The 26,387-nt window shown below is 38.8% G+C and overlaps 1 protein-coding gene across 5 annotated transcripts in view; it reads right to left on the reverse strand.

The window, feature by feature from the left end:
* Positions 1-26,387, reverse strand: part of SLC25A16 (solute carrier family 25 member 16) — an 88,949-nt gene that overhangs the window by 22,914 nt on the left and 39,648 nt on the right. For 2 of the 5 annotated variants that reach the window (XM_068547689.1, XM_068547688.1), the window contains exons 9-13: positions 19,535-19,720; positions 18,400-18,583; positions 15,313-15,458; positions 7,236-7,367; positions 2,960-3,179 (exon numbers count right to left, since the gene is read on the reverse strand). In XM_068547689.1, coding sequence (XP_068403790.1) covers positions 2,960-3,179; positions 7,236-7,367; positions 15,313-15,458; positions 18,400-18,583; positions 19,535-19,720 — 868 coding nt within the window. Of the gene's footprint in view, positions 1-2,959; positions 3,180-7,235; positions 7,368-15,312; positions 15,459-18,399; positions 18,584-19,534; positions 19,721-21,167; positions 21,300-26,387 lie in introns of those variants that run through there. The other 3 variants (XM_068547690.1, XM_068547686.1, XM_068547687.1) reach the window with 3 other exon arrangements.

Genomic DNA, 26,387 nt, shown 5'->3' on the forward strand with positions numbered 1-26,387 from the left:
TAATGGTCCATCTATGTTAAGTTTTTCCCGTCACGGGAACTGAGGCAGAAGGAGGAGGATTCTGCTTCTGGGACTTATTAAAAGGAAAAAAATATCTGAAATGAAATTCCCTTCATATTTTGATAAAAGGAAGACAGACTGAAATTTTACAACACTGTTATAATCCAACTATATCACAAGTGAAATAGGTTTCTGTGAGCTGGTTTAGAGATCACAGCTCCATATAATATTTTTCCTTTAGAAAATGTTTTTCAAGGGGACTTCCCTGGTGGTCCAATGGTTAAGACTCCACACTCCCAATGCAAGGGGCACCGGTTTGATCCCTGATCAGGGAACAGAGATCCCACATGCCACACAGCACAGCCAAAAAAAAAACAAACAAGAAAATGTTTCTAATGTCACATTACTGACTTAGAAATGAATTTTTAGAACACAATCCATTTATAAAATAAAGATCTTCCTTAACTGAAGTTAGTTTATAACATAAGCTTTTTCTGTATTACCAAAGTGAGAAGTCAAATCTCCTAAAAGGTATATGTATACATATAGCTGATTCACTTTGTTATACAGCAGAAACTAACACAACAATGTAAAGCAATTATACTCCAATAAAGATGTTAAAAAATATACATATACATAACAAAAAAAAGGAAGTGATTTAAAATCTTTAATGAAAAATTATACCTGGATTTAATATTCTTTTGCTTATGCACTAGTAATTATATTCATTAAAGTTTTAATTTGAAGCAAAAAAAAAAAAATTTCCTAAAAGGGGAAATTTATGTCTTTCCTCATCCACAATATCTATCTATCTATCTCAATGAATGACTATAATTATTCTTTCAATGTCTCCTTGTTTCTTGCACAATGAATATGCAATATGCACTCTTAATATATTTGTTTGAGCCTTGCCCAAATCATTTTTCCTGTTTTTAAATATGATAAACACCACTGTATTCTTAAAAGTTCTTCTTGCAGCTTCTCTTCTTGCAAAGATAAAAGTTCCAACTGAACAAAATTAAATACAGTAATATTCTTTGCCTTGAAGGCAATTTAGAGCAGTGGCCTTAGAAGAAAGGTCTTTAAATCTAGACCACTTTAGATGCTGAAATGCTTTTGTATTTCTCTTCCTTTTAGCACTCAGAAGTGATTTCAAACAAACTTGTCCTTAAAAACACAAGTAAAAATTTTCAGCCTCATGTACACAAAACACATTTCTTCAAATCTTTGACTTCAAAAATGGCTTTTCTTGGGCTTCCCTGGTGGCGCAGCGGTTAAGAATCCGCCTGCCAATTCAGGGGACATGGGTTCGAGCCCTGGTCCGTGAAGATCCCACATGCTGCAGAGCAACTAAGCCCAGGCACTACAACTACTGAGCCTGCATTCTAGGGCCCGCGAGCCACAGCTACTGAGCCCATGCACCACAACTACTGAAGCCTGCGTGCCTAGAGCCCGTGCTCCACAACAAGAGAAGCCACTGCTTCAATGAGAAGCCTGTCGACGCAACTAGAGAAAGCCGCGCGCAGCAACGAAGACCCAATGCAGCCAAAAATAAATAAATAAAATAAAAAATTAAAAAAATAGCTTTTCTTCTATCTAGGCATGATTTTCCTTTCTCAAGAAGGCTTTAATCTAGCCAAGTCTTTGTTCATAATTTCAGCCATTTCTGTTTTACCAAAGTGAAAAATTCAAGTCTTCTGATAGGGGAAGCCTAATTTTTCCTCTACCTCCAGTATCTGTAAAACCCAATGATAGGTGAAACAACAAGGTTACCCTATTTTTCATTCCCAAATGGAAAAGCTTTTGTGAGAACCTTTGGTGTTTGGTACACAATTAAGAATGGCAAGAAAGATTTAATAAGGGAAGATCTTGTTAATCCCTGATTATACGATTCAGTACTTTGAATCTGAACCTATCTTACATAAAATCTGCTGAAATAAAGCGTGAAATTCCATGGGCAAAAGGAAATTTAAGTTATATTACAAATGCTATGTTATTTGTTATATTATTTATTCCTTTAATACTTATTATACCATAAAAATACAATAATGTTACTACTTTTAGTTTTATCTTTGCTTATTTAAAAGTGTCTAGGGGACTTCCCTCGTGGTCCAGTGGTTGAGACACCACGCTTCCACTGCAGGGGGCTCAGGTTCGAGTCCTGGTGTGGGAACTAAGATCCCACGTGCCACAGGTACAGCCAAAATAAAATAAAATAAATTAAAAAAAAATAATAAAAGTGTCTAGAACATACCATAGAATGCCAATGTGGAGGTTGGCAGAGGGAATGGAAATAATTAGAAAAAATAGAACTTTATGTTAATTACTTTGTTAACTCACTATAATTAATATAAATTTCAGGTCATTTTGAAGGACAACAGAAGACATATTTACCAAGGAGAAGATGATTAAGAAAACTTGAATTTAACTTAATGGTAAGATACAGTTCTATATTTCATTTTAAATAAAAATCAATATATTGGGACTTCCCTGGTGGTCCAGTGGGTAAGACTCCGTGCTCCCAACAAAGGGGGCCCAGGTTCAATCCCTGGTCGGGGAACTAGATGCCACATGTATGCCACAACTAGGAAGCCCGCATGCCGCAACTAGACATGCTGCAATGAAGATCCCACATGCCGCAACTAAGACCCAGTGCAGCCAAAATAAATAAATAAATTTTTTTTAAAAAAAGAACAACGGGACCTTTAAAAGAAAAATCAACATAATCGGATTAAAGGTCAGAAGTAAAAGAATAAATTTACACTGCTGTTTCCTAAAGAGTATCCTATGTAGATGTTACATGAAAACAGTAGCTCTGTGGTAAATTAGGTTTAGGAAATGCTGGGTTAAATTAAAAATTACCTGAATTAAATCAAAATATATAAAGCGACTACTTTTCAAACATATTAAAAAAATTTAAATTATTACACACTCATAATTTTCTTATTAATATTTATACCTGACTACGGTGTTCAATAGAATTTGATTCTTTGCCAGTTTTAAGTTCCAGTGGCATTATCTTATATTTCGTTTTACATCCTCGATGTATCTTCACGCCAACTGTAACATCTATTTTGCCCTTCAATCCAAACCTAGGAGACCAAATGCTTTCTTCAATATCCAGTGAGTTTATAACTTCGATATTACATGTTGAATTACCGTTACTACCATCACTTGGCCTAAAAAACAAAACACAAGAATATTTAATTAATTAGAAATATTTAACTAAAATATTTAATTGAATTGAATCAGAACACTTAGCTCATTTCTTATATGCTGGCATTGACTCTCTACTGCACGCACGGAATGTGGGGATGGGAAAGAGTCTACAGACATTTATGGCAGTGATTCTCAAAGTATGCTTCCTGGATGAATAGCATCAGTACCACCCAGGGAATCTGCCATAAAGGCAAATTCTCAGGCCCCATTCCAGACCAACAGGTGAGGCCCAGAATTTGTTTAACAAACTCTCCAAGTGATTCTGATGCACAGTCAAGTTTGAATCCTATCAGTTCTAACTCATAATTTATTTATTTATTTATTATTAATTTTTACTGGAGTATCGTTGCTTTACAATGCTGTGCTAGCCTCCACTGCACAACAAAATGAATCAGCCATATACATACAGATATCCCCTCCCTTTTGGACTTCTTTCCCATTTAGGTTACCACGTGCATTAGGTGGAGTTCCCTGTGCTATACAGTATGTTCCCATCAGTTGTCTATTTTATACACAGTATGAATAATGTATATGTGTTAATCCCAGTCTCCCAATTCCTCCCACCCCTCCCCTTTCCCCCTTGGTGTCCATACATTTCTTCTCTACATCTGTGGCTCTATTTCTGCTTTGCATATAAGATCATCTGTACTATTTTTCTAGACTCCACATATATGCGTTAATATACGATATTTGTTTTTCTCTTTCTGACTTACTTCACTCTGTATGACACTCTCTAGGTCCACCCATGTCTCTACAAATGACCCAATTTCATTCCTTTTTGTGGCTGCTAACTCATATAATTTAAATTTTCTTAATATTTATTGTCTGTCCCTTTCAGTTCATTCCCACAATAATCTTCCTAACTCAGGCCTTTATTTCCTCAAGTCTGTCTATATTACTGCAAAAGTCTCACTCCTTGGACTGCTGGAGCCACTATGACAGTCTGAATATTCTGATGTACAATTATGACACAGATGAACATATAATGGCTTGCACGTGGTTGCACCCTCGGTAACAAGGGATGTGTTTCTCCATGTAACACCATATTAACCTGAGTAAGAACGAGCTGTCTCTTCCCACTATCTATGCTGTGTGGGCCCTGATCACCCAGCGCTTCATCCCTACCCCCAACCCCACGACAACCCTCAGAGAAGCTCAGGTGCTCCTGCACTTACTCATTGTATCCTTTACTTAATCACTAAATGAATCCATCTCTGCCACTATCAATATTTAAAACTAAATACTCAACATTGTTGTTTTATATTACAAAAGAGGTTCTGATTTTAGTATCTTACCTGTTAAATAAGCCAAGAGCACAGGAAGGAGGAAAAAAGGAATTTATGAATGTCAAAGGAATTAGAAGAGATGAAAATAACTTTTAAAGCCTCTTGCACTTCTCTTATCTAAGATTTACTCATTTTCAAAGCAGTAAGTTATTCTGCAGAAGAAAGGTCAGATAGGAACAGTCTTTAATTTATTAATCCTATTTTATACTCAAAGCCATATAAAATACTAAATGTAATGTAAATCTTAAATGAAAAGGATAAATTTTCTAGTAATAAAACATTTTATACCATATAAAAATCAAGATTCAAAAAGTATAAGAATTCTGGCTGTCAGAATACATGATTTAGTTGACTTGTTTTGCTAATTTCATGTTATTTAGATCAGCAGCTATTTCTTAACAAATGAGAATATTTTCTAAGAAGAAGAATGCTATCTTTGGTAATTTTTTAAAAACTTTTTCAGGATGCTTCAAATATAATCTCCAGGAATATACATATACTTCTGCAATCTTTGAAGAGGACAATAGAGGAATTCAGGGAAGCCACAACTTATCAGAAATTTCTTAAATATTAATCTGTTTTCTCTGATGGATGTTATCTTATCATGACATGTATTTAAATATACTTATATGAAATAAAGCAAACTTTATTAAATATGTCAGATGTATACTTAGAAGATAGGTAATGAAACTTTTAACATTACTATTAAAATTCTTTCCCCTAGAAAAAGAAGTAATGTGGTTTTAGACTTAGATCTGTAGAACAAATGACAGGTACTTTAACTTCTATGCTTTTCATCAACATAATGCTGTAAAACTCCTTTGAGAGTCACCTGATAGAGAATATAAGAGGTCATGAAGATTAAGAAAATACACATTTACTACTTATGGGTGAGAAAGGTTCTGTCTTTAAATGGCTTTTAAAGGTCTCATTCTCTGCTCTAAAGTCTAAAGTTTTGTTGTTTCTTTTAAAGACTAGCTATAGACTGCTGGGGAAATGATGCAAAGTAAAGTACAGAGAAGCGCCTCCTGCACAGACAGACACATAAAACCCCATCAGAAATAACTGAAACAAAGAAGAGTCTTACACCAAGCTACAGAGGTGAGAACACCAAGCTGGAAATCAAGAAATTCCTTATTCTAGACTCTGCTCTACCACCGGTTTTTCACATAAAACCTGGACAAGTCACACCACCTCACTGGACCTCAATTTCCTTACTGGAAATCTAAGACTGAAATCTCAAAAATCCCCTTCAGGTCAAAGATGATTCTGAATCCCAGACTTTCCTAGGCTTCCATGATAACTTCTTCCAAGCTACCAAATCCCTTGCTGGTCCACTCCAAGCCTCCTTCGATGGATTCCACTCTCTCCCTCTGTCCTTATACACAGTTACCTCCCAGGGTTCTATGCCTCTTCTGCTGCCCTCAGCAGATTGCTGTTCTCTCTCAGCAATCCCCTCCACTTCTACGTTTTCAACTACCACCAATACAATGAGTTCCTGGAGGGTTTTAGTCTCCCTGTAACACCTAGAACAATCCTGGGCACAGATGCAGCATGTAATACATGTTTGCTGAATAGATAAGTCCATAAGTTTGTGAGAATATGGCAGCTTATTAACTCTGCAAAAACAATAAGTAAATTTTAGCCAAAAGAGAAAAACATGCAAACAAAATGCTAAAACAACAGTGAAAGAAAAGCTAGTATCTAAAACAACCATAAGGAATTCCCTGGCAGTCCAGTGTTTAGGACTTGACGCATTCATTGCTGTGGCCCCGGGTTCAATCCCTGGTCAGGGAACTAAGATCCCGCAAGCCATGGGCAAGACAAAAAAAAAAAAAAAAAAAAGATAAAACAAGCACAGAAATGGATATCCACAATTTTAAATCTCAAGCAAATTTAAATGACTCCAAAAGAAATAATAAGGGAGGTTTAAAAAAAAAAGAAATAATAAGGGAGGAAAGAAAGGTAGGGAGGGAAGGTAAACAAGGATAAAGAAATAATTAGGGGGACTTCCCTGGTGGCGCAGTGGTTAGAATCCGCCTGCCAATGCACGGGACACGGGTTCAAGCCCTGGCCCTGGAAGATACCATATGCCGCGGAGCAACTAAGCCCATGCGCCACAACTACTGAGCCTGAGCTCTAGAGCCCGCAAGCCACAACTACTGAGCCCACGTGCCACAACTACTGAAGCTTGCACGCCTAGAGCCCATGCTCCGCAACAAGAGAAGCCACGACAATGAGAAGCCCACACACAACGGAGAGTAGCCCCCGCTCACTGCAACTAGAGAAAGCCCGCGCACAGCAACGAAGACCCAACACAGCCAAAAATAAATAAATAAATTTATTTATTTAAAATAAATAAATAAAAATAAATAAACATACAGCACAAATCCATGGCAATCAACACATGAGACAGTTCATATGATAGTAACACAGAGAAATATATATGAAATTAGGACAGCCCCCCCGAATATTTATAAACAGAAGATTTTATTAAAAAACCATATCTACATCCAAAAATGATAAATTTTACTATAGTGAAAATAGAATTTTCTATCCATTAGAATTTTTTTTTTGTCCAAGAATTATACTCCGGACTGTAATTTATAAAGTAAGCAAATAAAAAGGCTAGCTGTCATAACTTGACCTCTAAAAAGCTTTAATTCAACATCTTGAATAAGATCCTGGTCTAAAGATATGAACACCATATAAACAAAATGGGTTTCTTACAGAGAGAGCTGCATCTGAGGGAAGTCAGTTGAAGTATGTTTATGCATGAAATCTCCAGCCCATTTAGAAAATGAAGGAAGATACTCCTCTACTTCTTGTTTTATTTCATCTTGATTCAGATTTAGGCGGTACCTACCAAAGTAAGAGATATTAAATATGAAAGCTTAAATATGAAAAAAGTAAACAAGGGAAAAAACATTCAAATAAGCAACCCAAGTGGCCATCAACTAATGAATGGATAAATAAAATTTGGTATATACAATGGAATATTATTCAGCCTTGGAAAGGAAGGAAATTCTGATACATGGTACAACACAGATGAACCTTGAGGACATTAGACTAAATAAGCCAACAACAAAAGGACAAATATTGCATGACCGCTTACGTGAGGTACCTAGAATAGTCAAATTCATGGAGACAGAAAGAATGGTGACTGCCAGGGACTGAGGGAAGGGGGAGTTGTTTAATGGATATAAAGTTTCAGTCTGGGAAGATAAAAAAAGTTCTGGAGGTGGATGATGGTAGTGTTTGCACAACAATGTCAATGTACTTAATGTCACTTAACTGTACCCTTAAAAGTGGTTAAGATTGTGATTTTTAATGCTATGTGTATTTTACCACACAAAAAAAATCCAAATAAGTGACATGACATCAAATTTCAGATCTGCTCCAATTCCTATCATCTCAGGTCTAATAGGTCTCAGTTACACTTTTGGGATAAAAAAGAAACCGTAGAAGATGTTGCTCTTGAAACCCAGCAATGGAAAGTAGAAAAGTAAGAGGAAAAAAGACTGTAGGAACAGAAAAGTCACATCAGCCTTACCGAATCAAAGGACAATCTATAGGAATGTTAACTTCTTAAGTCAGAAGTCAGCAAAGACTACCAGAATCTAGTCTCAGTTTTTCAGGGTGCCCACAAGGTCAAAACTATGTCATAATAATACTACAACATTATTTGCCTTTTTTGCTCTTGTTTTCTCATGAGTACACAGTGGAGATTTCTGAGTCCACATACACACATACAATATAGCAATACAGAGAATGAAGAAGCAGATATAAGAAACCAGATGTCTTTTTTTAATTTTTTAATTGGAGTATAGTTGATTTACAATGTTGTGTTAGTTTCAGGTGTACAGCAAAGTGAATCAGTTATACATATACATATATCTACTCTTTTTAGATTCTTTTCCCATATAGGCCGTTACAGAGTATTGAGGAGAGTTCCCTGTGCTGTATAGTAGGTCCTTATTAGTTATCTATTTTATATATACAGGTGTCTTGTATTAAGTGATAAAATTAAAACATCTGCAGAAATGTAAAACAATGCCACTTGTCTCGTTACATATTTTTTCAAAAACAGTTATTTTTCATTAGACTGTTGTTTATGTTAACATGGAATGGATTGTTACTGTTATTTTAAAATTAACCAATAAACATTTTAAAATTGTCTCAGTTTTCATTTCTAGTACAGTAATTATCTATAGATATAACCCACATAAACAAAAGCTCCTTAGGGTCCTCAATAATTTTTTTAGTGTAACATGGTCCTGAGACCAAAAAGTTTTGAAAACTGCTGTCCCCTTCCCAGGATGGTTCTCCCAGCTCCTTCTGCATGTTTAAGCATCACAATCTTAATAACTACTCTGGGGTGTTAAGAGCACACGTGTTTCTGTCAGATCACACCTAGGTTTGAATCCTAAGTCTTTATTAGATGTGTAACTTTGGGCGATTCACTGTTAACTGAGCCTCAGTTTCCTCATCTGTAAGGTGAGTTGATAACTACCACACAGTTAGTTTGATGATTAAGTAAAACAGCCTATGTAAAGTATTAATACTTGGCTTATGATAAGAACTCAATAAGGTATGAAGATAATAACAGTGAATACTCATATAATGCTGACTCTGGGCCAGGTACTATTCTAGGTGCTTAACATGAACACTTTCAACCCTCATTATATCTCTATGAGATACTATTATTGTCACCCCACTTTAGAGCTGAGGAAACTGAAGCTCAGAAGTTACTTCCAAAGGACACACAGCTCTAGCTTGGGAACCTAAGTTCTTAATCCCTATGCTCCCTTCTACACTGTGTTTTAATAATTTACTGCCATAATTTTCTCCCTGCAGGCCTGAGTTCACCTGAGTACTGGTATAGCCTCCAACAATCTGCAAACTCCTTTCAAAAAACACAACTTACCATTTTTCTCACCTTCTGAAGATAGCACAATATTCAATAACATATTCATCAAAATCTGAGACTCCAGAACACTACAGATTTACCATATAATAACTCTGTAACATTTCTAATACCAAATTTAATAAGCTCCTACTTTCCCAGGTTTCTGCTACCTCTGGCTTATCGGAACTAAGAAAGCAGAGCCCTATCAGTCCTCTAGGAGAGCCAGTTCAGCAGGGAAGACAAAATTAGCAACCCTAGCTCTGCCAAGATGGCTTGTTCTGAGCAATAAGCAACTTCAGGTTGAACGCAAAGCTGAAGTATCTCAAACCAGGGAGCAACTGCTGACACCAAAGTGCCCCGAATGACCTACAGAAACACAATCAGCCCACATAAGGCAAAGGGTGTTTGTCTGAAAAAGGCTGTTTGAAATCTGGAAAACTTCCAGTGGATGAAAGATGATATAGGTGAGGACATGGGGGAAACAAGGACCCATATATTGCCTACAGAAATGCAAAATGAATTCTGCAATATACACACATATTAAATCATTAAGTTGTATACCTTAAACTAATACAATGTTATATGTCAATGATATCTCAACAAAACTGGAAAACAATGAATGGAAGAAAGAAACAGGACAATGTCTACATAGAGCAATTTGACAATATATATCAAAACTTTAAATGTATCCAGACCGTATCCTGTCCTGGAGGGAAAGAAATGCTACAAAGAACATTACTGGACAAAACTGAAATGTGGACAGTAGATCAGACACAAGTATTGTAACAACGTTAAATTTCCTGAAGTTGATAACTGTTCTGTGGTTACATAAGAGAAAATCCTTATTCTTAGGAAATACACATTTAAGTATTTAAAGGTCAAAAAAACACATATACAACTTAATCTCGAGTGGTTTAGAAAAACACACACACAACAGGTAAATCTGAGTAAAGACTGTATGGATGTTCTTTGTACTACTCCTGCAACTTTTCTCTAAATTTAAAATTATTTTCAAATAAAAAGATTTTTTAACACCCCTATGTTCACAGCAGCACTACTCACAATAGCCAAGACATGAAAACAACCTAAATGTCTATCGACAGATGAATGGATAAAGATGTGGTACATATATACAATGGAATACTACTCAGCCATAAAAAAGAATGAAATAATGCCATTTGCGGCAACATGGATGCAACTAGAGATTATCATACTAAGAGAGGTAAATCAGAAAGAGAAAGACAAATGCCATATGATATCGCTTATAAGTGGAATCTAAATTATGACATAAATGAACCTATGTACAAAACAGAAACAAACTCACAAACATAGAGAATAGACTTGTGGTTGCCAAGGGGAGCGGGTTGGGGGAAGGATGGAGTGGGAGGTTGATGTAAACTCTTATAAAATGGATAAACAACAAGGTCCAACTGTATAGCACTATATTCGATATCCTGTGATAAACCATAATGGAAAAGGATATAAAAAAACATATATATATGTATAACTGAGTCACTTTGCTGTACAGCAGAAAATAATACAACATTGTAAATCAACTATACTTCAATAAAAAATTTTTTTTAAAAGATTTTTAAAATGTTTAAATGTAAATATCCTCTGGTCTGACAATTCCACTTCTAAGTATTGAGCCCAGATATATGCCTGCACAGCCATTAAAATTAAAATGTACAAAGGTATTTATTATAGCGTTGCTAATAAAAGCAAAGACTGAAATGCCAGGGGCTCTTAAATAAATTATTGTACATCCATACAATGAAACATTTTGCCACTCTTAATTCAAAATGAGATAGCTCAATCAGTACTAATATGGAATAATCACCAAGTTTTTTTTTTTTTTGGCCACGTTGCCCGACTTGTAGAATCTTAGTTCCTTGACCAGGGACTGAACCCGGGTCCATGGCAGTGAAAGCACTGAATCCTAACCACTGGACCACCAGGGAACTCCCAAGATTTAATATTTATATACAATAATGTGTATGGTATGCTACCATTTATATAACAAATAATATATAAACATAAATAATCACACACACAATCACATGTAAATATTTGAAATCTCTGTGGAAGGACATACAAGAAACTGATAACAGAAGTTGCCTCTGGAGCTAGGTAGTGACTGACCAGGGATGCAGGGATAGAAAGGACTTACTATTACTGTATACCCTCTTGTACTATTACAACAACACATGGTGTATGTGAATTTATAACCTATTTAGAAATAATAATTTACTATTAAAAAAAAAAAACCCTGCACAACTGGGTAATCTTTTTCCTAAATAACCTTCACGAACCATCCTGGAACCATTCTTCATTGTCACCATCTCCTTAGGCAGATTCTTCCTAGTGTTTTACTTTTTACAGACCAGGACTCTTCTAAGTTTCCAAACCAGTCCACACTGGTTATTTAAAGTCTTCTGCATTTAAATTCTGCCTTTTTAATTTCCAGCCAAATCACAGCAAAATGACATGTAACCACCTGCTCTTTCCTGAGACTCCAGAGATACTTAGGGTTTGGCATCTTCAAGCCTAGACTTTTATAGATATAATGAGAGGACAGAGCATGAACAGGTAAAAATCTGTTCTAAGATCTGTAATAAAGTAGAAGGGCCTATGAGAGAGGGCAGGAAAGAACTCTGGATCTGTTATTTTTAGGCTCTGGGAATTTTAAAAGGATCCTTTTGAACAGGTTTGGGCAAGATTCATGAGAGAATTAGTATTTTCATAACTGAAATGAAACATATTTTCCCTTAATGACTTAGGATATCATGACAAAAAAAAAAAAATAATGCAGCAAAATGGATGATATTACCATACTAAGTGAAGTCAGAGAAAGACAACTATCATATGATATCACTTATACTTGGAATCTAAAATATGATAGAAATGAACTTATTTAGAAAACAGAGACTCACAAACATAGAAAACAAACTTATGATTACCAAAGGGGAAGCGGGGGCAGGGGGGCGGGGATAAATTAGAAGTTTGGATTTAGCAGATACAAACTACTATATATAAAATAGATAAACAAAGTCCTACTGTATAGCACAGGGAACTCTATTCACTATCCTGTGATAAACCATAATGGAAAAGAATATGAAAAAGAATATATAGGGGGCTTCCCTGGTGGCGCAGTGGTTAAGAATCTGCCTGCCAATGCAGGGGACACGGGTTCGAGCCCTGGTCTGGGAAGATCCCACATGCCGTGGAGCAACTAAGCCCGGGAGCCACAACTACTGAGCCTGCGCGTCTGGAGCCTGTGCTCCGCAACGGGAGAGGCTGCGACAGTGAGAGGCCAGCGCACCGCGATGAAGAGTGGCCCCCGCTCGCCGCAACTGGAGAAAGCCCGCACACAGAAACGAAGACCCAACACAGCCAAAAATAAATAAATAAATAAATAAATTTTTTAAAAAAATTAAAAAAAAAAAAAAAGAATATATAGGGACTTCCCTGGTGGCTCAGTGGTTAAGAATCTGCCTGCCAATGCAGGGGACACAGGTTCGAGCCCTGGTCTGGGAAGATCCCACATGCCACGGAGCAACTAAGCCCGTGTGCCACAACTACTGAGCCTGCACTCTAGAGCCTGTGAGCCACAACTACTGAGCCCATGTGCCACAACTACTGAAGCCTGCGTGCCTACAGCCCCCGCTCGCTGCAACTAGAGAAAGCCCACACGCAGCAAGGAAGACCCAACACAGCCAAAAATAAAAATTAATTAGTTAACTAATTAAAAAAAAAAGAATATATATGTATGTATATGTATAAATAACTGAATCACTTTGCTATACACCAGAAACTAACACAACATTGTAAATCAACTATATTTCAAAAAATATATATATACAATTCAGTGATACCCAAGGATCTGCTAAGAATACATTCCTGACATAACACTGTAAAGCAACTATACTCCAATAAAAATTAATTAAAGGGACTTCCCTGGTGGTCCAGTGGTTAAGACTCTGTGCTTCCACTGCAGGGGGCATGGGTTCGATCCCTCGTCAGGGAACTAAGTTTCCTGAAGCCGCACTGTGCGGCCAAAAAAAAAAAAAACAACAAAATAAAATTCTGACCTTCGTAGTTCTTATATTTTTTAAAACTTTCTCCTTTCCTATACAGTAATGAAGCTATCAGCTCTCCTATTATATGACTATGAAGGTACCTTTCTCCCGCATCTTAGAAACCAGATAAGACTGTTAGATATTAATGAAAAATAACAGATGCTGAGGGCATAAGAGACATTCCATTACGTAACATGCACAAGGTTTAATACAAGGACATGAATTCTGAGCAAGGCTGCTCAAAATCCTTGTTTTCTTTCATCCTTATATTCACGTTGGGTTCTGGACTGATCAGGTTACCTGATACCTGAATACCTGTGGTGGTTTAAAATATGTCCACAAATCCTTTGACACCCCCTTCAAAAGATGGTACCTAATTCTTCTACCGTTAAGGGAGAGCTAGACTTAGTGACGAGTACTTAATGAATAAAAAAAGCAGAAGTGACATCGTAGCAATCAGAGACTAGGTTATAAAAGGCACTGTGGCTTCCTGCTCTCTTTCTGGGACCCTTTAATCTGAAGGAAGCAGATTGTGTCCCAGGACACACCAGCCAGCCCCCTAGAGAAACCCATGTGGCAAGGAACTGAGGCCTCCTGCCAACAGCCAGCTAGGAACTGAGTCCTCGCCACAACAGACAGGTGAGCGAGTCATCACGGAAGCAGATGCTCCTGCCCGGGTCATGCCTTCAGATGCAGCCCACATGGGAGACCCTGAGCCAGAGCCACCCAGCTGAACTATTTCCAAATTCCTGACTGACAAAAACTATGAGATAACAGGTTAGATGTTTGTCATTTTAAGGCACTAAGTTTTGATGTGTTTTGTTTCAGGGCAATGATCCACACAATACACAACAGATCCTGGTTAGGGTGTGACAAAAAAAATTTTTTTAATTTGAAAACCAAAGTGGCAACTAAAGCAATAAGTAGAACTCTTAAGCAAAAACTTTATTATATCTATTCATATTCTGAACGCCATGCTGTGTGGTTGTGACCAAGTGACAACTTCTCTGTGCTTCCATTTCTTCCTTTATAACAGGTTGCTATCAGATTATATAAGATAGCTAAAAAGCACTTAACACAGTGCCTGACATAGGGCAGGGTTCTAAAATGTTTTTAAGACAATAGATTGTATGTCATTAGTAAATAAGTGTAGAATTATGGAACACATTTTCTCATTTAAACAGTGAAATGTAGAATTATATCTGGGAAAAGTAGGTTTGTATCAACTAGTCTGGAAAGCAAAATCACCACTAATAAAAAAATTTCTGTGAAAAAAAGATGGACTGCAGAAGGAGTCAAGAAAGAAATAGAGAGAGAGTATGCCAATCCCTCTGCAGGTAGCCACTCATAAAACGCCAATGACTAGCCATTTGTGGGTTTACATACATTATCTCCATTGTCACAAAACATCTGCAAAATAGGTATTATCACCCTTTTCAGAATCTTTCAGTAACTAGTTCAATCATAAAATTGGCAAAGCTAGAATTTGAAAGGAGGTTCATCTGACTCCCAACCCCATACAATTTTCAGGATGTCACACTGTTTCTAGAAGTAAAACAAAAAGTTCACACTCTCTGAGCGCAGCTGTGGAGTCTATTACACGTATAGAGAATATTTAGATATTTTTAGCCAGAGAATTCCTGTTCTGCAATTTCAGAAGCTCTTCACAGAATTGCAGTGGGATACTACAACCCTGAAATCTGCATTCTAGTATTATACTGATCTATATTTAATAGTCTAATAGCCAAATACCTTATAGATGCTAGGAAAGAAGTTATATAACAAAACTGTATCTATAGTTCCTCTCGTAACTACTTACATTTCCTTGAGATGCCTTATTTCTTGAACAGTTTGAAAAGCAAGTTCTTGTAGCTTTTCTGGGGCAAAACTATCACTTATTGCTTTTTGAAATACTTCATGGAGAACCGTACCAATCAGCATTTGGCGTGTGGCTGGATCAGAGCTCTACCAAAAAAAACCAAAAATCATACGAACATCTTATTTCACAACGTATCAACAGATGTGATCGTACATTTATTACCTAACCTATTGAACCACCATAGCCAAAGTACACTGGTGAGACAAATGCCAAAATATGAAACAACTTTTTTTTCTGGCGAGTGAAATTATAGATGACTTTGACTCTCTTCAATTTAGAATTACCTGAATTATTTTACAAGTTATTTTTTTCAAATCAGTATATTTCCATTTTGAAAAAAATTAAAATAACTTATATGAAAAAGTTCAATGCAGTCTCAAATATTTAACATATTCATCTCTAATTTCACTTTATAATGAACCCACATAGAAAAGTCAAACACATAGATCATAAAGTCATGTGAGTAAAATACTCAAACATGAAACAAACTTACAGCAGAGTTTTTTTTTTTTGGCTGCCCCACACACCTGTGGGATCTTAGTTCCCCAACCAGGGACTGAACCCAGGCCCCGGCAGTTAAAGCGCTGAGTCCTAACCACTGGACAGCCAGGGAATTCTCTACAGCAGAGACTTTTTTTTTTTCAAATTTATTTTTTTTAATTAATTAATTTATTTATTTATTTTTGGCTGTGTTGGGTCTTCGTTGTTGCGTGTGGGCTTTCTCTAGTTGCTGCGAGCGGGGGCTATTATTCGTTGCAGTACGTGCGCTCCTCATTGCGGGGGCTTCTCTTGTGGCGGAGCACGGGCTCTAGGCGCACAGGCTTCAGTAGCTGTGGCTCGCGGGCTCTAGAGCGCAGGCTCAGTAGTTGTGACGCACGGGTTTAGTTGCTCCGCAGCATGCGGGATCCGCCCGGACCAGGGTTCGAACCCGTGTCCCTTGCATTGGCAGGTGGATTCTTAACCACTGTGCCACCAGGGAAGTCCCCAGCAGAGATTTTTGACAAACTCTCGCCACTCAAAAAGAAACAGTAGTTTTCAATTAACTCTTTTATTAGTCTGGACTGTCCCCTTGAAACTATCAAAAAACAAGAAAAAGTCCACTAAGACACCCATCAGGAATTTAAAAAATTAATTTACAGGGAACTCTCTGTACTTTTTTTATAAGTTCTATGTGAGTCTAAAATTATTTCAAAATAAGGTTTTTAAAATATTAATATTCAGGTCTGCTTTATAACATGTGGTTAAAAGAGAAGTTAATAGTATCCCCACAATTGAAGAAAAAAGCTGATTTTTAAAAAAAAAACTATAAATAAGTGATAACTAAGACTATTAGAAAATCTACTTAGGTATTTTTCCTTCTTTTACTCTTCTTGCTTAGCTGCATTTTTTTTTTTTTTTTTTTTTTGGCTGTATTGGGTCTTCATTGCTATGCACGGGATCTCTCTAGTTGCAGCGAGCGAGGGCTACGCTTCGTTGCGGTGCGCAGGCTTCTCATTGCAGTGGCTTCTCTTGTTGCGGCGCACAGGCTCTAGGCGCGCGGGCTTCAGTAGTCGTGGCATGCAGACTCAGTAGTTGTGGCTCACGGGCTCTAGAGTGCAGGCTCAGTAGTTGTAGCGCACGGGCTTAGTTGCTCCACGGCATGTGGGATCCTCCCGGCCCAGGGCCTGAACCCGTGTCCCCTGCATTGGCAGGCAGATTCCTAGCCACTGTGCCACCAGGGAAGCCCTTAGCTGTACTTTTTGGTTTTCTACATACATAGACACTAATCGTATAATTAAAAGAATACCCTGGGAGGAAGAGGAAACAACAAATAAAACTCACGTTCTTCAAAAATAAATGGCATTGGGGGCTTCCCTGGTGGCGCAGTGGTTGAGAATCTGCCTGCCAATGCAGGGCATACGGGTTCGAGCCCTGGTCTGGGAAGATCCCACATGCCGCGGAGCAACTAGGCCCGTGAGCCACAACTACTGAGCCTGCGCGTCTGGAGCCTGTGCTCCGCAACAAGAGAGGCCACGATAGTGAGAGGCCCGCGCACCGCAATGAAGAGTGGCCCCCGCTTGCCACAACTAGAGAAAGCCCTCGCACAGAAACGAAGACCCAACACAGCCAAAAATAAATACATAAATAATTCTTTAAATAAATAAATAAATACATGAATGAATGAATGAATGAATGGCATTGGGAATTCCCTGGCGGTCCAGTGGTTAGGACTCCGTGCTCTCACTGCTGAGGGCCTGTGTTCAATCCCTGGTCAGAGAATTAAGATCCCACAAGCCGTGCAGTGCAACCAAAAGATAAAAAAGAAATGGCACTGAAACAAAGGGAGTGGGTGTAAGGCAGAATACAGATTAAAAGAAACTATGAGACATATCAACCACACATAATATTGTTTGGATATTGATGCTAACAAACGAACTGAATAAAAAAAATATTTGATAAAAGACATTAGAGATAAAACTATTAGATTAATTTAAGGAATTACTGTTCATTTTATTGTGTATGATAAAGATACTGTGTTTATATATTTTTTTAAATCCTCAGCTTTCATTTAGTTGCAAAATAATACAATGTCTGGGAACAGCAAAATGGGTACATGGGAGTTTATTATAATCATCTCTTTGCATATGTTTGAAACTTTCCATAATAATGTTTTTAAAAGAGACTCTCACATTTACTTTTAGTTCACTGGGAATCACATGAAGCCAAGTTTGGAAATGCCCAGATATATTAAATTAAAATTTTTATCACTTAAATTAATTATATTATTATTAGAATTAATTATTTTACAAAATGTTGAATAAGATTCAAAGGATCTTAGGGCACCTGGCCTTGAATCCCAACACTGCCACTTACTAGCTACAGTAACTTTGGGCAAGTCACTTAACTTCCTGATTTTCCCCATCAGTAAAATGCAGCTGATTAATACCACCTACTTCACAGGATTGTTGGGAGGATTAAGTAAGAGTGTAAAAGTGCTCTGTAAACTCTTAAGACCCTGTGGAAACACTGGCTGTTAATACTGTTCACCTTAAATGTTTCACTCAGGACAGCTCTTCTCATGCATCGAATACTACTGGCTATGCTTGTGCCAGAAATCAGCATGTCTGGATACAGAATCAAATATCCAAAATCTTCATCTATTATCCAAGTATCGGATATGCAGTCTCCCTCCAAATGAATGATGTCCCCTGCCTCTACTGGTACAGAGCACCTAAAAATAAAGCAAAATTAAAGTATACATAGTTTAGATTCCTACATTTAAACATATTAAGGAGGCTTCAAAAATAACTGGAGGGACTTCCCTGGTGGACCAGTGGTTAAGACTCTGTGCTCCCAATGCAGGGGGCCCGGGTTCGATTCCTGGCCAGGGAACTAGATCCCGCATACCGCAACTAAGAGCCCGCACACGGCAACGAAGATCCCACGTGCCGCAACTAAGACCCGGCGCAGCCAAATAAATAAATAAATAAATATTTTTAAAAAATAAACAAATAACTGGATATCTTATGTAAAGAAATAAGTATTTCTAAATTTCTGGGTCTTGCATCATCTACTGCAAAAGCTATCAAATTATTAACAGTGTATAGCTTCAATTATGGATGAGGTTGTTCTAATAATAATTCTCTCATTCTTAAGACTTACACCTACAGCTTCTATAAGCCTTGAGGCATGAAGCCAAACACAATGTACCAAGAACAAAATCTTATTTATCTAGTTCAAACCATCCAACTTGCAGCCTAGACAAAGTTAGACCTCCACCTTCTCTGCATCTCCCCTTCACCCCTCACATACCACACAATGCTTGAGAAGCAACAGCTAGAGTCTAAGGATGTTCATATGCTGTGATTAGTTTTCCTCTTAGTGAGAACTAAATGAGTTTTAAGCTGCAGTCCCAGAAAGCACTGGGAAATAGGAAGTAGTGATTTAATAAGTCCCCTTGTACTTGATTTTCAAATGACAATAAAAATCAAGTTTTGGAATAAGGGACTTGAGATGCTGGTGTAATAGGCACAATCTTTATGCAGAATTAACTCAGGTTCATATCTACTCTCTTTATTAACAATTAAATTATTGCAACAGCCACACAAGCCCATGTGATAGTTTGTAAGACGGCACCCTTAAGACTCTGCCAGATCAACGCCCAAAGTCACACAAAAATTACCAGTCATTCCTAAGGATACACAGTTCTTTATATTCTAGCGACTGCGAAGCAGTGATGATTAGGTGCTTTTCATGGTTTCCTTCTTCATTCTGTACAATATTGACTGCTAATACCAGGTACCGGTTATCCAATCCTCGGCTCAGAACTGTTTTAGAAAAGGAAGCTTCCACCTTCTTCTTCTGAAATCTAAAGCATACACATACAAAACTACTGTAGCACAAGCATGAAATAAGAAGTCATCCAATCTCTTTTATCTACAAACCAACCTTCTAGTTTTCTAGGTTTGTTTCTTCCGGAAAGCTTATCACAAGACCATTGGCTAAAAGAGGTAAAGAGAGAGCAAGGGCATAGCAGAATTCCTATTATAAAAACTTCCCAGAAGCAATGCCATTTAAAACATGCTTATGATATGGATTTTTCCAAATATAAGCTCTATGAGGAGCTCTTTGGGACATCTATGATTATGAGGACAAATGGTAAATTGAAAAATATTAGACAACAAATTCCTACCACTGGTGCAAACCTTCCCAAAGTACAAGTGAAAGGAAATGTCTAGGACACTATCCTTTTGTAAATAAAAGATGTTTGTTATGGAAAAATATAGTGTGGGTGGTTTGCTGGAAGTCCTACTGTGAGCTTCATTATTATATTAATCTTTCAATTAGGAGAGTACTTAGAAATCACCTAGTCCAACCTACTACTTAATGCAGGAAATCATTCTATAAAACCTCATTGGGGATCAACTAGCCTATGCTTTGTAGAGAAAGCAAGATTAATACCTGTCACCTTAACCATTCCTTCATAGAGTAACTCAGAAATTTCTTATTTATAATGGGCAAGTCGATTTCACAATTCTTTTATCCACTGATCCTAGCCGCCTGAAAACTGCAAAATACTCTAATCTCTCCTCTAGAAAACATTAAGTCCCTCTTAAATCTTTCCAGTTTGACTGCAGTCTTTATCAGTGACAGTCCAAAATCATCATCTCTCCAGTTATTACCCTAAAACTTTACCCTAAAACTGTCTTTGTCACCCAACCTTTGTAACCCACCTAGGTTATATTCCTCATTCACCTACCCCACGTAGCCTCAGGCCATGAATTTCCCAAGGTCAGCTGGGACGCTTTAAGGATCTCCCAAAAGGTACTGCTGATCAAAGCTCAAAGCGCAAAGATCTGTCAACAATAATTAGCCTCAATATCATTACTACTGACAATTCTACACTATGCTTGCGGGTCATTTTCCCAGACCATTTAAGTCGCTCTGAGGGTACAGATTTCTCCCTGGGATAACTTTCTCCAATTAAACATCAAGAAAAGCATCTAGCAGTTGCAATTTCCTTTTATGAAGACATTTAAGGTGGCTAGGACTCCCCAAATTCAGGAAAGTGGTGATATCAAGGTTAAGAATGAACTGCTGGGTGAGGGAGAGTATTCAAGCTCTGGCCCGGGCTTGGCCCCAAAGAGAACCGTAGGAAACAGACCCCAGCTCCGGAGGCTCGTCGGGCGCCCCGGGACCTGAGCCCGGTCACTCTGCCCCAGGCCCGGTCCGCGGAGGCGCGGGCGCGGCCTCTCCCGCTCCCTTCTTTTCAAATCTCCCGCTTTGTTCCCAGACCCTTCCCCCGCTCCGCTCACAGCTCCGCCGGCGGCGCAGCCTTATCTCCGAAACTCTTCTCCATTAGCAGCTCCAGTTCGTCCACCTGCTCCATCCCGAGCACAGAGACCTCAAACTGCCGCCAGGTAAAATCAGGGGAACCTGGAGCCACACACCGCGGGAAAAGGAGCGCGAGGCCGCGTGGCGCCGCGCGCATGCGCCGACCAGCCGAGATCCCAAGTGACCTGCGCGGGCAGTCCCTCCCGCGCCCTGCGCGTAAGGCGCTTTTGTTCCTTTGCCTTGGGGTTTGGAAAACAGGGAGTCTTCGTAATCTGGCCCAGACTAAATGCTCCGGCTCGTCTGTCTATCTCTGTCTCTGTCTCTCCCCCTCCCCCTTCCCCTCCCTCCCTCTCTCTCGACACGCCGACCCATGTCCGACACAGCACTTAGTATGAACAAAACTGCAGTTGCCCAAAGCAAGGCGTCCCTTGTTAGCTTCTGGAATTTCTCACTCTTTGGAAAACAACCTCTCCTTTTTTTCTGGCTCAACTGAGAAAATGGAAGCTGTCAGAAAAGAACTTCCTCATCATGCCACGACTAAATCTACAAAACCAGTAATATCTCCTCCCCGTTTTATAACCTCTTTCCACTTTTTTCAGCAGTGGACAAAGCGTTCCTCCTATCAATGGGCAATCCCTCTACTTCTACTTGGGATCCCAAGGCCTCTTGCATTCTCAAGGGCATTGCTTCTTCTGTTAATTCCCTCATTCTCTACTACCATCAATCTGGCCCTCATTATTGGATCGCTCCCTGGCTTGTTATGCGTCCCAGTATCTCTCATCTTGAAATGATGTTACCTTGATGGAACATTTTCTCTCTTGGCCACCCTCCTGAGGAAAACTTCTTTAAATAAGTTTTTTCAAGGCTATATCCAATTTCAACTCCTATTCACTTTCCTTTTGCTTTTAGTTTTTTGAATTAAAAATCAATTTTTTTACATACACAGAATATTAAAAACCACCTTTAAAAATAATATGCTACAGAATATTTAAAATATACAGAAATGTGGGACCTCCCTGGTGGTCAAGTGGGTAAGACTCCGAGCTCCCAATGCAGGGGGCCCAGGTTTGATCCCTGGTGGGGGAACTAGATCCCACCAGCAGGCCACAACTAAGAAGTCCTCATGCCGCAACTAATCATGCCGCAACTAAACATGCAGCAACGAAGATCCCGCATGAAGCAACTAAGACCCGGAGCAGGCAAAATAAATGAATAAATAAATATTTTTTTAAATACAGAAATGTGTAAAAAATAATGATCACTTCCTAAGGGTTTGACCCAAATTAAAAATAATCGTTATCAAAAGTTATCTTTCACATTCATGTTTATTCATATAAAATTATGAAGAAGTTATGAGCAACTTCCTGGGAAAAAAAGAATGGAAAATCCTTGCCTGTAGTAGATACGGATTTTGTACCTGTGATGCCACAATCAACTGGTTTTCCTCAAACATCGCAGGCACTCCTCAATCTCCTTTACTGTCTCTTCATTTTTCTGCCCAATCTCTAAATGTCGAAAAGTCCTCAGAATCTAGTTCTGAAAATTTTATTTGTCTACTAGCTCCCTAGGTTATTTCATACATTTTCATGGCTTTAAATACCATGTCTATCCTGCCAATTCTCAAATTCATTTTTACAGGCAAGGCTTTTCCTCCAAATTCAAGAGTCCAACTGCCTGCTTGACATCTATACTTGGGGGGGGAGGGGGAAACTTCTTTAACATGGCCAAAATGGAAAAAAAAATTTTTTTTTGGCCACGAGGATTGCGGGGATCTTAGTTCCCCAAACCCAGGCCACCTGCAGTGGAAGCGCAGAGGCCTAACCACTGGACTGCCAGGGAATTCCCTGAAATAGAACTTTATATTTCCCCAAAAAACCTATTATTCTTCTCAGTAATAGCACTAACCACCCAGCAGATAAGGCCAGAAACCCAGAAATCATCCTTGATTCCTCTCTGTTACTACCCACATCCAATCCATAGGCAGACCCGTAGATTCTGCCTCTAAAACTATATTAAATCTCTTCGTTCCTTTCCATCTCCACTGCCACTACCTAATCATTATCTCTCACATGTGCTTCCATTCTTGTCTCCCTGCAATTTATTCTTTTCCCTTTCCTAATATTTTATCATAAAAACTTTCAAATGTACAGAAAAGTTAAAAGAATTATATCATGAACACCATATACCTATCACCTAAATTTTACAATTAACATTTGCTATCTTTAGCAAATGTTATCATTCATTATCACAATGTATATCTATCTACCCATCCCTCTATCCATCCATGAATTCAAGTTTTCTTTTTAAATGCATTTCAAAATAGCAGACATCAGTGCATTTCACCCCTGAACACTTTAGCATGCACATCATTAGCTAGAGTTCAATATTTTGTCTGTGGTACTTTAAATGTTTTATGTAAATTTCATATGTGAATCGTAGAATTTACATAAAATGAAATGCACAAATCTTGTGTGTACCATTTGATGAATTTTGACAAACGTGTTTGACACCAATCCTTATTAAGATACAGAATGTTATCATCACCCCCAGAAAGTTCTCTCATACCCCTTCCCAGGCAATTCCCACACCCATCCCTATTGGAAACCCAACCACTAACCTGATTTTTTTTCACCAGAGATCTGATTTGTCTATTCTACAACTTCATATAATGAAAATCACATGGTATGTACTATTTTGTATCTGGCTTCTTTCACTCAGTATAATGTTTTTGAGATTCATCCATTTTGTTACATAAACCAGTAGTTTGTTCCTTTTTATTGCTGAATAGTACTCTACTTGGTCAGTCTCCAGTTGACAAACACCTAGATTACTTACAGTATTTTGCTATCTTGAATAAAGTGGCTACAAATATTCTTGTATACATTTTTTCACGGATGTGTGCTTCTGTTTCTCTTGAGTAAATACCTTGGGGTGATATTTCTGGGCCATGGGTAGGTTTATATTTAGGTTTAACATAAGAAACTGCCAGACCTTTATGCAAGTGGTTGTAACATTTTACACTATCACCGACGATGTTTCAGAATTCCAGTTTCTGCATATACTTGACAATATTTGATGCTATCAGTATTTTCAGTCTTAATTTGCACATCCCCATTACTAATGAAATTACTTTATCATGTGCTCAGTCATTTGTATATGCTCCTTTGTAAATGTCTGTTCAGATCCTTTGCCCAGGGATTTCCCTGGTGGTCCAGTGGTGAAGAATCCGCCTTGCAATGCAGGGGATGCGGGTTTGATTCCCGGTTAGGGAACTAAGATACCACATGCCGCGGGGCAACTAAGCCCACGCGCTGCAACTACTGAGCTCGCGCACCTCAACTAGAGCCCACGTGCCGCAAACTACAGAGCCCACGCGCCCTGGAGCCCGCGCCACAACTAGAGAGAGAAAACCCACACGCCACAACTAGAGAGAAGCCAGAGCACCACAACGAAGAGTCCGCGTGCCACAAGGAAAGATCCCGCGTGCCTCAACGAAGATCCTGCATGCCGCAACTAGGACCCGACGCAGCCAAAAATAAATAAAATAAATAATAAATAGGGCTTCCTTGGTGGCGCAGTGGTTGAGAATCCACCTGCCAATGCAGGGGACACGGATTCGAGCCCTGGTCCGGGAAGATCCCACATGCCGTGGAGCAACTAAGCCCATGTGCCACAACTACTGAGCCTGTGCTCTAGAGCCCGTGAGCCACAACTGCTGAAGCCCACGCGCCTGGAGCCCGTGCTCCGCAACAGGAGAAGCCACCACAATGAGAAGCCCATGCACCGCAATGAACAGTAGCCCCCGCTCGCGGCAACTAGAGAAAGCCCGAGCACAGCAACAAAGACCTAATGCAGCCAAAAATAAATAAAATAAAATTTAAAATAATAATAAATAAATCTTTTTAAAAAATCCTTTGCCCATTTTTTTCTTAACTGCATTGTCCTTTTATTATTGAGTTACAAAAAAATTTTTTTTCTTTTTCAGCTGTGCCAAACGGCATGGGATCTTAAGTCCCCGACCAGGGATTGAACTCAGGACCTCGGCAGTGAGAGCTCGAAGTCTTAACCACTGGACCACAGGGAATTCCCCAGGAATTCTTTACATAATTCTTAATAAAAGACTTGTCAGATAGGTTTTGTGAGTATTTTCTCCCCATCTGTGGCTTGCCTATTCATCTTCTTAACAAGATTGTAACCCAGCAGGACCCTATGGGGCCTTCCCCATATCCTCTGCTTTAGCTCCTCTCTGAAGTCCCTAGATAATAGTATCTGATACACATTTCCTGAGTAGTTCTATAGATGTGAAAACCCCCCACCAAATGGAAGATGTTTGTTTTGTTTTTTGGCCGCACCATGCAGCTTGTGGGATCTCAGTTCCCCGACCAGGGATTGAACCTGGGCCACAGTAGGGAAAGCCCGGCATCCTAACCACTAGACCACCAGGGAACTCCCTGGAAGGTGTTAACTACTTGATGATCACGAGCACATAGCCCCCAGGCCTGCTGGAGCCTGATTGATGATGTTAACCCCCGTGACGCCGCCCTGTTACCTCACAAGCTGATCACATACCCTGCGACCCCACCCCCTCACCAGGCCTTTAAAAATGCTTTGCTGAAACCCTTCGGGGAGTTTGGGGTTTTTAGAGCATGAGCCCTCCATCCTTCTTGTATTGGCGCCTTATAGTAAATGCTGCACTTTCCTTCATCACAACCCAGTGTCAGTAGCTTTACTGCAGTGGTGAGCAGACCCAAGTTTGGTTCGGTAACAAGATCTTTAGATATGCGTAAGTTGTAATCCTTATGAAGTCTAATTTACCCATTTTTCTTCTATGCTTTTCGCTTTCTGTGACCTGTGGAATCCTTGCCGACCCCTAGGAAGTAGAGATATTCTCCTTTGTTTTCTTCTTGAAGTTTATTGTTTTTTCATTTAGGTTTATGATCCATCTAAAATTAATTTTTGTGTGTGGTATGAGGTGGAGAATGAGTCGTGTTCCCCCCTCCCCATCCCCCCAACCATGTGCATATCCAGTTTTTCCAGTAGCACCTGTAGAAAAGACTACCCTTCCCCCATGGGATTGCTTTGGCACCTTGTTAAAAAAAATCAAATGACTATATAAGTATAGGTCCATTTCTGGCTCTCTATTCTGTTTGTGACTCCTTATGCCAGTATCACATCGTCATGATTACTACATCTTTATAGTA

The sequence above is a fragment of the Eschrichtius robustus genome, chromosome 7 (genome assembly GCF_028021215.1).
Source record: "Eschrichtius robustus isolate mEscRob2 chromosome 7, mEscRob2.pri, whole genome shotgun sequence".
NCBI lineage: Eukaryota > Metazoa > Chordata > Mammalia > Artiodactyla > Eschrichtiidae > Eschrichtius > Eschrichtius robustus.